We start from the raw sequence: 13357 nt of genomic DNA on the forward strand, positions 1-13357 counted from the left end.
TCAAAAGTGTTGTGAGCGACTGGCTGAGACATCAGTCCAAAGATTTTTACGCTGAGGGAATACGGAAGCTTGTGCACAGATGGGAAAAGTGTGTGACAGTGCTGGGAGACTACGTTGAAAAAAAAAGAAAAAAAGTAAGCTTCTATCTGTATTAGAAGTCCTTATACCGAAAAATTCACCTTATTTATTGAATGACCCTCGTAGTTTGCACAGGACAGTAATGTCAGACCCCTGCCGGAGTCTGCACTAGTTGGGTCACGGTTAAGTATGTGTAATTAAATGGTAATTTAGACAAAACTGAATTACATTCTCTTTTTTTTTTTTTGTTTGTTTGTTTTTCATAAGTATAACACATATATTCACATCACTGCTTTGTTACCAAAATTAATAGTGATTCTAAGACACTGTAGAAATCTTATCCAAAACGCAAATTCACCCCCCCAAAAAAACTAGAAGAAAAAAATCTTTGGACAGTTATAAACAATGTTTGCTTGAGGAAAGGAGAGGAAGAAAGAAAAGATCCACTCCCTTCTATTTCCCTCATGGGCTTCAAACCAAGAGATAAACAAAAAGAAACATCTGCACATTCTGAGGTCCATGTGGGTGGTTTCTCAATGCCAAAAGCATCACATGTCCTCACACTGTCCTTATGTATCTGTGCAATCCCCAACTCTTCCCAAATTATTGTTCACAAAACACACGGGAAAAGGATAAAATACAGGAATAAAGCATTAGTTTAAAAGAATCATCCACAGTTATGAAAGGCAACAAGGAATTTGTGTGTATGTGTGCTGATCAGCATTTAATCTTTAAAAGAATAACCCGTTTCTCTGAAAGAGGCAGCATTTTCTCCAGAAAATATGCACTCTTTTCTTGAACCAACAAAACCTGATTTTAGACACTTTTTGTGTTAGTGGGTAAGATTTTTTTTTTTTTTTTTTTTTTTACAAATTTTTAAAAATAATTTCAATTGAGGAGACCTGTTACTTGACCCTGCTGAATGAAAGGAAAGTAAGTTCCTTTCTTCAATCTACACGATTCTTCAGCAAAATACATTATAGCTGTTCGCCTCATCTGAGAATCGCTGATGCCATGTCAACATAAAAATCTTGACAGTACGTTCAATGGTACTGAAGTTGTTAATCTACATCATGTAATGTGTGCGTGTGAGTGTGTGTACATTTATTAGTATGCACATGATACGCTAAAGTTACATATGGCACTGTACTAAGAGGTCACATTAAATTGATTAATAAAATATAAAATAAAGAAAAGAATTGGCATACTTCTGTTGACCAACAACCCAAACACAGATAAAGAATTCTGCTGGAAAGCTAGATCTAGTAGAAGTCATATTTTGGTGAAGCTGTTCAGTTTAGTATTTTGTACAGCATTGACTCAGTGACTTCAACTATTGCAAACCTGAAGCAAACCAATGACACAGCAATTATCAGTCTAGTCCCCCACCCACACCCTGCCCCCCAGACCCTTATAACACCACACCCACCCACCCCCATCCACTGTCTCTGAATTTGACAGTCTGACCACCACACACAGAGAATTTTGCCCTGATTCTACCAGGGCAGCATATTCAGCAAAGGATCTCTTCCTTCCCAAGGATGGAATCCAGTGTTCTTTTCTCCAAGCAAAGAACATGAGGCTGGGTTGGTGGACAGTAGACCCAGGTGACCAGAAGTGCTAAGACAAGTCAGAGCCAACACATCACCATGATGCACTGTCAATGAAGTTATATGCAGATGGTGGGGTAAGGGTTCTTTCTCTTCTGTCACACAATTTCCAAGAAGTGAAAATGTTCACTGAAGGCCAAACCAATGAGGACTATGAAGGGATGATAGTACTACTGGTACACTCTTCTACCCTCTCCCCTCTCTCTCTCTCTCGACTGACACATTATGATGCAATGGGACTTGCGGCAGTATCGAAAGCAAGCAGGGGTGTATGGAGTATTAAACAGTGATGACTACAGCTCCCAAGGTGTAATTTCATAAGCTTTTTCTTAATACGGTGAAACCATGTTCACTTTTCTTTCTTTTATCTAAAAACCATTGTACTGTACTTCAACAAATACTTCAACAAATCATTACCATATTGATTAAACAGACATCTCCACATCTGTTTAGTTGTGACCAACCGGCAGATTTTCACAACATTTAACCTCAAAGTAATAAAAATGCTGCCACAGTAGAGTCACAACACACCAAAAACAAGAATGCAGGTCAAATTCGCAAAATACAAAATCAACACTCACACACACAAATACACACCTTCTTTGCAAAGTCTACATCTTGGTTTCAAAGACAAGGGTTGATGCCGAGACAAATAATCTGATGGGTTGACATTAAGGTACAAAAATAAAAAAGTGAAATGAAAAGAAACATTCTGATTGGTCTACCATCTTGGAAAAAGCCAATGAAAACAGATCTTTCAATAACTGTTGGCTGAAAGCTATTTCCAGGAGTTCTCCCCTGTCAGCTGAATGGCCCCAGTGTTCCTGGTCAACCCCCACACCACCTCAAACACATCATCACCACAATGCTGCCCAACACATCCCCTAACTCAACTCACACAGCAGGTGTCATGGTATGTGAAAGGTACAGCCAGTCAGGAACAAACACACATCCCGAAAACAGAGTATGGTTGCCAACACAGCAGGGTAAAAACAGTCATAAAGCCCACTTGTTCATTCCAGTGAACTCTGGAGTTGCAGCCACAAACACAGTAGAAGGCAATCAAGGGGACAAACACAGAGGGGAACAACTTGGCAGCACCCGTAATTTTCACAAATGAGCTAAATCATGATCATCATTATGTCTCTTTTTACTGCCATGAAAATCCAATATTGTCCCTGTCAGTGTTGGTGTCACTGTTAATATTGCCCACTGACGATTCTCAATAACATTCAGGTTTAAAACTGTCACCCACCTCAGGGGATATGGCCAATCAGGATAATAATCTCAAGGCAGGTGGGAGGGAGGGAACCTAACACAACTATGACACCACCAGAATGACGTTCCCTAACACTACAATGACACCACCAGAATGACGTTCCCTAACACTACAATGACACCACCAGAATGACATTCCCTACTACTACAATGACACCACCAGGATGACGTTCCCTAACACTACAATGACATCACCAGAATGACAGTCCTTTATGCTACAATGACACCACCAGAATGACGTTCCCTAACACTACAATGACACCACCAGAATGACATTCCCTACTACTACAATGACACCACCAGGATGACGTTCCCTACTACAATGACACCACCAGAATGACGTTCCCTAACACTACAATGACACCACCAGAATGACATTCCTACTACTACAATGACACCACCAGAATGACATTCCTACTACTACAATGACACCACCAGAATGACATTCCCTAACACTATAATGTCACCACCAGAATGACACTACAATGACACCACCAGAATGACATTCCCTACTTAGGCTACTACTACAAAGACACCATCAGAATGACTTCCGAACAGAGCAGCAGAAACACCATCAACTCATTTATATTGGGTGTCTGTGATTCAAACTCACAGCATTACATGGACTGCATGTTCAGCACTCTGCCAACAGAGCTAACAAGGCAGACCAAAATGACTCAGAAAGCAAGTTTTGCAAGTCTACAAAGAACGACCTCCATGCACTGGTACGTCGTTTCACCAAGCTTTAAGCAAGCAGCCTGGATCTGCAGCCATGGAGAGAAGTCTTTCACATCAAACACTGCAAAACAACAAAAACATATATGACAGAATATCAAAACTACTACCACTTCTTCTAGTTTACTGGCACAAGAAAGCATGTAAAACAGAAGACCAGCAAAAACAAACATAAAAAGAAAAACTAAAAACATCCAGCCCACAGAAATACCACACCCCAAAGCAAGGAACAACACTCACAACACTCCAACCTTTTCTTCTTTTTTTCTTTTTTAAAGAGAACAGAGCAACAAAAACAAAAACAAAAAAAATCAAAGAACTGTTCTGAGAATACATCTGGGGAATACCCAGCAAATCACCACCAGCTGAACGATGAAAGTAAAAAAAAAAAAAATTTAAAAAAAACCATCATTCTGTATTTCTTGTTTTCAGAAATTGTACAAGATGTGTCACAAAAGATTATAATACGTTTTTCTTCTCCCAACTTGTGAAAGAAATCTGAGATGTGACATCCCCCATCAATCCAACCACACAAACATCTCTGCAGACACACCAGAAGACTGTGCAGACAGTAACTGACTGAGGGTGGAACACAACACTGACAACAGACATCTACTTGCTCAGGGACAGGCCTTAGAGGTTAAAAGTCTCTGGGTACTTGCTGGACTGTCGCATTACAACAAGCAACCTATTCAAAAACAGACCCGGGTTCTTGTCACCCTTGCTTCTTGTCCAGCCAACCACACAGTGCCATACCAGACTAAGGATCAGCATTGAATGGATGAAGAGGAAGAGAAAATGGGATGACTGTCCACTGAGGCCTCTTCATGATGAGTTCATCACAACACGTTCATCCAGGGAAAGGGAATTCAGGTCAGGGGGTAGCGTTTTTTGGAAAGGACCGGGATGGGTCCAACACCTGTGGGTCAAACAAACCATGGGGGTAATAGAGTAAATTTTGTAGAAATGGACATCACATGTGACTGAGGAGCAAGTCAACTGAGTGTGTGGAAATCTGTGAGATGGAAGAACTAAGCTTTTTATTTTACTCCAAGTCCCTTGCCACCTCACATTCCAGTCTATTCCTATCTTCCTGCACTTGATTCAAAAGTTCTCCCCCCTTTAAAAATATCACTGTGATTAAGCAGAGTTCTCTCCCATATATAGGAATCTTTTGTTGGTTTTTATTCCATGTTTGTTCTGGTTTTCATTTGATTGGAAAAAAAAAATGGTTAACATACTGTGTGGGTTCCACTGTTATTGTCGTCTGCTTCATTTCTCTTTCACTCTCTCTTTTTTATGGCACCTTCAGTATTCCTTTCACATACATGGGGTAACAATGATTTGGCATTAGCTGTTAAGTTACATCCTTCACTACTTCCACTGCCAGCAATACGTTCCATACATTCTTCACTACACTTCCCTTGCCTGCTTAACTCACACACACAACACTTTTTTTTAATGCAGCTTATGCAGCAGAGTACAAACATATGAAGTGGCACACACAGGTACACAAGGCAAGAGAGCATGGCCAACACTTTCAGGGACAGATCAACACAGAAAGCAGAAAACACACAGGTACAAAAGGCAGGAGCACATGGCCAACACTTTCAGGGACAGAGCAATGCAGAAAGCAGAAAACACACAGGTACAAAAGGCAGGAGCGCATGGCCAACACTTTCTGGGACAGAGCAATGCAGAAAGCAGAAAACACACAGGCAGTGAAGGGACTGAGGCTAACAACAACGACAGTAACAACAATACATTGTGAAGAGTTGTCAGGAAAAATGGCCCAGACCCTAGGCACATTCTCATGGTTCACGGCACTGCTGATGACTGATAAGCAGTCTTCTACTGGTTAAACTCTTACTGCACCCAATGGATGACATGCTGGTTTACAACAGGCAGATACAACTGAACAGGCCAAGACATCGATCAGGAAAAACAAATTCAGGCAGAAAATATAACTTATAAGAGCAAGAACAAAGCCATCATCATACAGCATCCAAAAACTTTAACAAAACAATCAACATATTTAAAACCAAAGAATGAAATTCAACCTCTTGCTTCCGTGAAAAATGAATGAATGTCAATGTCCACACAATGGCTGGAGTAGTTTCTTTTATAAACATGTTAATAAATCACAAATAATCTTATCTGCTGCTTTGTTCACCAACACTGATGACCTCAGACACACACACACACACACACACACACACACACGTAACTCTGTCCCCCATGCATAGTTTTCACACCAACATACAGCCCATCACAAGGCTCTATCCAGATCTGTCACACACACACACACACTTTATATCCACACATGTTGGGTTTCCCCCATCCCACACACATTTCTCACACCGATGATGCCCTGACACCACAGTTTTCTGGTAACAGGGGTGGAGGCAGCTTTCACCAGCTCACAGCTGGCAGCATTTCTCCCCTTGGTGTAAATCTCTGCTCTGTACACAGACTTGCTGCTCACTATGTACAGACCTCCAATAGATACATCCCCTTCACTCTGTACAAGAACATCAGTATTGCTGGCACCATCACCCCACATCCCTTGTCTGTTTATCCAGCACTGTACCCTGACCACCCTGACAGACAGCACCTCCTGTCCTTGCAGGCACATACCCAACGTCAGTGTGCTCTGCTCAGCTGAAAGCCTTGGAATACTTCTCTCTCCACTGTGGTCAATGGCATACAAGGGAAAAAAAAAAAAACACTGATGAGACCATGTCAGGGTGAGAGGTCTGGCGTGTGTAGCACGCGATGACACAGCGTCATGGAGGGGCAGAGGCAGATGTAGACGACCCAGTGACCGCGTCAGACTTGCTGTCCTGCCCCCCTTCAACCTCCCCCTCCTTTCCCTCGTGGTCCACTTCCATGTCCTCCTCCCTCACCACCCCTACATCCCCTTCATCCTTCCCCCCACTGGCTGGACCCTTCTCCTGCTGCCCTGCACCACTCAGGGTGCCGTCCTCAGTCTCCCTGTCTTTCCCAGTCACCTTGGCGCTGACATGAGAGGCGGCGGTCGATTCACGGCTCTCCACACTAACCTCAGCACCAGCAGAGGGTGCGCTGGGCTGTGTGGTGGAGCTGAAGCCGTCGTCCTGAGGTTCCTGCTTGATCTCCAGATGGGCGGGCGAGGGGGCGGAGGAGGGGTTGGTGGTGGTAGGGCGGGAGGAGCACTTGGTGCAGACGTAGTCCTCCTCCTCACAGATCTCGTTGGTGCCCAGCCCCACACACAGCAGGTGGAACCACAGCTCACACGAGTCACACTGCACCCAGTTCACTGCATTGCCTGGCCACACACACCACAACCAACACATCCACATTAATCAACTGTTAATGCTGCTGCATACAAGACCTCGTCACTCACATCACACAATCTCTTAGCCCTCTGTCAACTCTGACACACACATAAGCACAACAAAGGTTAAACTGAAAGGTCAAAATGTAAAAGATACTAAGTTAATACAAACATGGAAGTAGTAAAATACAACAGCTTGATTCATCACACAGTAAAAAGATATTCTAGAATTACATATACTTCAAGAAGCAATTTTTTAGAATGAGAAACACTACAGTGACAAAAGGAAATTTTCTATCTAAAATTACGTTTAAATAACATACTTACCGTGACCCAACTAGTGCAGACTCCGGCAGGGGTCTGACATTCCTGTCCTGTGCAAACTACTATCCACCAATGCGGAGAAAAAGAAAGCAACTATGGCCGATAACCTCCCAGAAGTAGGTAACCTCCCCTTTGTCCCGCTGGCTAGCACCCTCTTTTGACGGCAATATGCCATCACCGGCACAGTGAGCAGAGAGAACAGGAAGCGGGGAGGACAGGAGGGTCTTAAATTTGGGTCACGGTAAGTATGTTATTTAAACGTAATTTTAGATAGAAACTTTCCTTTTAATTACACATACTTAACCGTGACCCAACTAGTGCAGAATAGCGCGACAAGGTGGAGGGCTCGCCTGTTCTACTGTCTGTGTGCTGTGATGGCCTGTTGTGCAACTACCACAGAAGCGATGCCTCTTGAGCCATCATCCCGCAAGCATGCGACGTCTCTCAGGTAGAAGTCGATGAAGGTGGCAGGGTTTTTCCAGTATGCAGCATCCATGTCTTGCAGCTGTGTTGAGTGCGCTAAGGCAAGAGAAGAGGACCATGCTCTGACTTCATGCGCTCTGGCTGAGGAGGCATCAAGTCTCAATCTTTCTGTTCTATCGCCAGTGCGCTGCAATGGCCTGTTGTGTGACCACTGCAGAGGCAATACCTCTTGAGTCATCATCCCTACAGCGATAGATGTCCCACAAGTAGAATTTGATGAAGGTAGAGTGTACTGTGTCACCTAAGGATATTGGTGCGGGCAAAGAAGACTGAGGTCCGCAGCTGTACTGTGGGGGAGGTCTGTGGACCACAGCTGTGCTGATAAATGTAGCGCAAAGAAAATCAGGTCTGTGTGTTGAATCCACACTGTACTGAGAGCCCTTCGAATCAAAGGAAGGGAAGGAAACACATACCCTATAGGGTTGTCTCACTTGAGTGCGGTTGAGCGTCAATGCAAGGAGGTGCACATGTGGTTTGATCTGATGACTCCACATCGGTTGTGGGCTGATAGTGGAAGTGATATATGTGTTTAGAGAAAACTGTGGCACGAGACAGAGGTAGGCCACCATGTTGGGCTTGCCTTAGGCGTGACAGCCAGATCTGTAGAGCTCCTCCATGAGAGCTGACAGGCAATAGGCACTCCCCCCCACCCCCACCCTACCCCCTCTTTTCTGTCGCTGCCAAATAAGACAGCACTGGCATGTTGCCTATGCATAGAAGGGCAGACATTTGGCAACAAGAGACTTGAGGTCCCTGGTGTCTCTGGGACAGGGCTGTGCAATTGCCCAGGTAGGTACCATCACGAAGGGGCATACAGAAGGCTTGGTGGCTTCTCTACCTGAGTGTGGCATGTTGGAGCAACCTGCAGAAAGTTGTCGGCAGTCAATGGCTGGGTTGGATCAGGCTGTGGGAGTGCACTTCATGTGCCCGCAGGTCACTGAGTCTCATTCTGTGGTGGAATTCCTAATGGAAGAGGGTTTCCATGGGGAAAATTTTTGCTGAAGGTTCTTTAGCGAGAAAGGGGACCAGATCCATGACAGGCCTCTGGCTGTGTGTGGTGCGCACTAAGTCTGGGATGGAGCAGGGCAGGGGCAGGGAGGAAAGTGGCTCCAGATGTGTTGTACTGGCCATTTACATCAAATCACTGATATGACATGCATTTTCAGAATGGCCAACAGTAAAGTGAGAGCTGTATTATCAGCGGTTTCTGAATTGCAAAGGGAAATCATTTGCAGCTTAGTCTTTCATGAAGGACTATGTCTCTCAGACTAGAAGTCAAATTGCACTGGGACTTATTGCTGTAGCCTTGACTATGTCTCCCAGACTAGGGGGCTAACTAGCCTTTGGGATCTGTCCCGATGGTGAGTCCTAAGGCCCTCTTGATCGAGGGACTGGGGATGCAACTTGGGCAAAACTCTCTCTACTATAAATTGTATAATAAAATTCCAGGCCGAAGAATCGGGGCAGCAGTTGCCTCCTCTGCTGATCTGATGGTCAATGTCGTACACGACTGATTATCATATACTGGTCCTAGGAGGACACCAGTCAGCATGGGTAAATCAGGAAACAGCTGCTGTGTGCCTGAGGGATGAAGGTGTCCACCATGCAGGTTATGTTGAAATGTAAGGAAGCTGGAAGGAGTTGACGGGGTCTTGTGGTGCAACCATGTGTCTGAAAGACATGGTGCTTGCTTCCGAAGTGACAACAAAGTCATCCTCTGACAGGCCCTTGACTGAAGGCTGGGGCTCCATGATGGGATAGCCTGCCTAGGCTAGAAACCCCTGGAAGTGTCTCATTGGAAAGACAGTGCTTGAGGAGGAATGCCCATCTGTAACCACAGCAGTGGTTGTGTGTTGAGGCTGAAGGATCGGGCAGGGAAGACCCAAGTGCAGAAAATGCTTTCGAATGCCAATTGTTTGAGACATCGATGCTGGATCTCTGTTCAAGCAAGGCGATGGGGCGAACTAATGTGCTTGATTGCAGCATCTGGCCATGTCGGTATGAGTGGGCAGAAAGGTACCCCCCTGTGGGTAATGAACAGTTCGTTGTGCTTTGTGAGATGCATCCGTCCTTGTCAATATGCCTTTCTCCCGAGTGTAGAGGAAAACAATTATTACCCAGGCCTTCTGCTACTAGTGAGGAGTGGAAGAGATGGACTTCAGGTGATTGTCTCCTGCCCAGTGGGCAGTTTTTGGGCCTGCTAAAACTTGGAAGGAATGAAGGGCATGTGTGTCTGGAGTGGCACCTCTAAGTTGGACTGCCTCATCCCTCCTTGTACCAGGTTAGGGCATCTCTAGCCCTGTGGGTGATTGTTGTAGGCAAATGAGTTGGGTTGCCTTGTCCCTCCATGCACCAAGAGAGGGCATCCTTAGCCCTGTGGGTGGGAATGGAGTGTGTGTGGGTCCCTAAGGACCAGCCACTACTGATATGTGACGGAGCATACATTCAGGTGTGAATGAGGCAGTTTTGTCTGTGAGTGCAGTCGTCCTCCGAAAGCAAGGTAGGGATGAATTTATGAAAATGAATACATATATGTGCAATGGGATTATAAACTTCCATCAACTCAAGTGATGGTGTCAGGAATATGCCAATGACATGACAAGAGATCGAGTCATGAGAAATAAGCGGCTGTATAAGCAAACGTGTAGCGTGCACAGATATACCCAAGTAAATGGGTAAGTGTGCATAATCCGTAATGGGAAGGAATCTGTGTATGCACCTATATATAAGAGATACGCATATCAAGTGCCAGTATGTAGACACAGAGAGATCTGGGCATGTGAACTGAATGACGCAATTGCAAGTGTGTCTGTATTGCTATGTAGGGAATTTCAATGAGTAGATGTCAATGAATAAAGATAGAAATAAAATTGTACAAGTTAATATGAAAGTCGTATGAACCTATCCCGTAAGCACACACACATGTGTATACTGAGGGATAAGTATACATCTATAAGTGTAAATACAAATGTGTATAAATGTAGCAAGAACGCAAGAATTTTACTGTATAGGCCATATGACCCGTTACAACAAATCGTGCGGACAATGTCAGAGTGAACCTTTGTTATAGTAGACTATGAACATAAAATTTTTTTTTAAAAGCATTAACGACGTCGGTTTGCATAATAAATGTATCTTCCAAGGTCATGGAGGCAATGCTTGTCTTGCATCAAATGCTGAAACCTAGTCATCGACGGATAAAGTGTGTAATTTTGGGGAATATACTTCTGTCCTAAGTCATTCAATTCTGTGCAGTGGAAAAGAAAATGCAGTTCCGTTTCTATAGCATTGTGGCAGAATGAACATATGAGGTCTTGCTCTGATACAGCAGTGTATAAATGTAGCAAGATATATATATATATATATATATATATATATATATATATATATATATATATCCCTCCCTCTAAATATATATATTTTTTTTTTTTTTCTTTTTTTTTGATAATAAATCAAAAAGAATAGATGGGGAATTACTTCCTGTTATTGTGTATAACCAGAAGAGAATGGTAATAGGGATGGTTGCCTGCAGAGGACTGTGTGCAAGTGTGGGGGGATGAAGAACGCCAAAGTTCAGCGGCCAATAGCCTGAGAAACAGCAAGAAAGGTGCAGTTTCTATGCAAAGTTGTGTAAAGTCCATGAATGGGCATCAGGACCCAATGAGAACCCGAAAAAACATCATTGGTGGACAGCACGGGGGGCAGGAGTGACGTGCTGTGTCGGCGAAAGTAACTACAGCGTCAACCGCCTAGGTTACAAATGCGGAGTTGCCTCCCTTGGCGCCGAAAATCGGCGAAAAGGATGGTGTCTTTAGAGCACATATCCCCTGGTGCAACGTGTCCTCGCTGTAGAGGGAGGAGTGTCATGCTGCGTGTGAGAGTCCGTGGTTCGATGCCACCATAACCGACACAGGTGAAAACGGCCGCAAGGGGAATAATTATAATGTCCCTTAGTGCCATGGGCATCCCAACCCGAATCGGTCGCCATCGGACGCGAGACAGTCGGGGCATGTGGCATGACGGCGCCATAATCCAGTGTTATGGGCATCATGGACGAGGGGGTAACAAGTCCGTCAGCTTGCCGTGGGATGTGCATCCCCCTGTAGCTGAACGGCGGTCCAACCTCGCGAATAGCTCCTGCGAGAGGACCGACGTTCAGTTGTTGTGTGTTGACGGATAAAGGGATAGACAAGATCAGCCCAAGCACTGCCGAGTGGCAGGATCGAGTTATCAAGAGGCACTCCGACGTGGAAGTGCCGATATTAGTCTGGGTAACAGCAGAGTTAGGCGATGGGGCAGGAGAATCCAGCACTGCCGAAGTTCAAATGGAGCGTGCACGTACCTGCTCTGTGGGCAAGGGGCGATGCAGGCGCAAGGTGTGGCACGGGGAAGCAGAGTGGTGCATAATTGTTGCAGCAAGTTAGCGATGAGTTGCTGATTGTTTGGTTGAGCAGCTTGCTGAGACGGCATTAGTGGATTGGAAACAGCAGCAATCGGCGGTGTGGCAGATGGGGTCATCACCGCATAGCTTGGTGGGACCATGCACGCACCCACACTGTAGACGAGGAGCAGTGCCGGTGCAAGGGAAATAACTGCGGCGGTCACCGGCAAGGGTGCCAAAGCAGGGGTTGCCTCCCTTGGATAGGGCGCTCCGGACAAGGAGAGGGGTGCATGCGTATGGGCGAGCGTGTCCCCCAGTGGTCCACCTTCCCACCTACACCAGGGGAGGGCATCCCTATGCGCCTCAGTCGCCATTGGATCCGAGACGGTCGAGGCATGCCTCGTGGAGGGTCGTGTGATCCGATGTCACGGCCGCCACCAAGGACGCATCGCACATAGGGCCCAGTCTAACGTGCGGATCCAAAACAATCTTTTTTTTCTTTTTTTTTTTTTTGGTGGTGGTGTTTCCCCAAAGGGAATGTGGCAAATTCCATTGGTGCAACTGTGGGTATGGGTAAAGAGACAGAGGAGGTCGACTCGTACACTGCCGACTGGCAGGGCCAAGAAAACGCGGATCGCGTCGAGTGCGTTCGCGGATCAATAAAAATGACATTAAAGGCAACACTGACCTGAGTGTGTGGCAACAAACCTCTAGAAGTCACCATAGGAGGTGTAGGAGGTGGTGGAGGTCTGGAGTCGACCGGAGGGAGCGGAAGGAGTGGAGGAAGTGGAGGAGGCGGCAGGTTGGCGTTGTTGAGAGGGCCAGGAGTAGAGGGCCCAGAGTGTCAGCGAATCGATTGCGATCGCGCCTTAATTTTAGCACGATCGCCCAATCGAGCTACATAATTATGTGACCTGGTTGGAGACATAATTTGACAAAAAACAAGAACGCCAGAGAATCGACAGACAGGCAGAAAATATGAAAAAAACTTAGCCGTATGAAGAGCACAGGAACAGGAGTCATGATGGCTGCCGGAAAAAGAGGGCACTAGTTAGCGGGACAAAGGGGAGGTTACCTACTTCCAGGAGGTTATCGGCCGTAGTTGCTTTCGTTTTCTCCGCATAGGCAGATAGTAGTTTGCACAGGACAGGA

At 45.4% G+C, this 13357-nt stretch overlaps 1 protein-coding gene across 1 annotated transcript in view; it reads right to left on the reverse strand.

Annotated features, from left to right (window-relative positions):
- Positions 1–1504: 1504 nt before the first annotated feature.
- LOC143285283 (lysine-specific demethylase 5A-like) overlaps positions 1505–13357 on the reverse strand; it is a 52329-nt gene continuing 40476 nt past the window's right edge. Inside the window, exon 33 of the mRNA XM_076592544.1 lies at positions 1505–7008. Within this exon, the coding sequence (XP_076448659.1) occupies positions 6488–7008 (521 nt within the window). The 3' untranslated portion in view covers positions 1505–6487. The remainder of the gene's footprint in view (positions 7009–13357) is intronic.

The sequence above is a fragment of the Babylonia areolata genome, chromosome 8, assembly GCF_041734735.1.
Source record: "Babylonia areolata isolate BAREFJ2019XMU chromosome 8, ASM4173473v1, whole genome shotgun sequence".
Taxonomy (NCBI): Eukaryota; Metazoa; Mollusca; class Gastropoda; order Neogastropoda; family Buccinidae; genus Babylonia; species Babylonia areolata.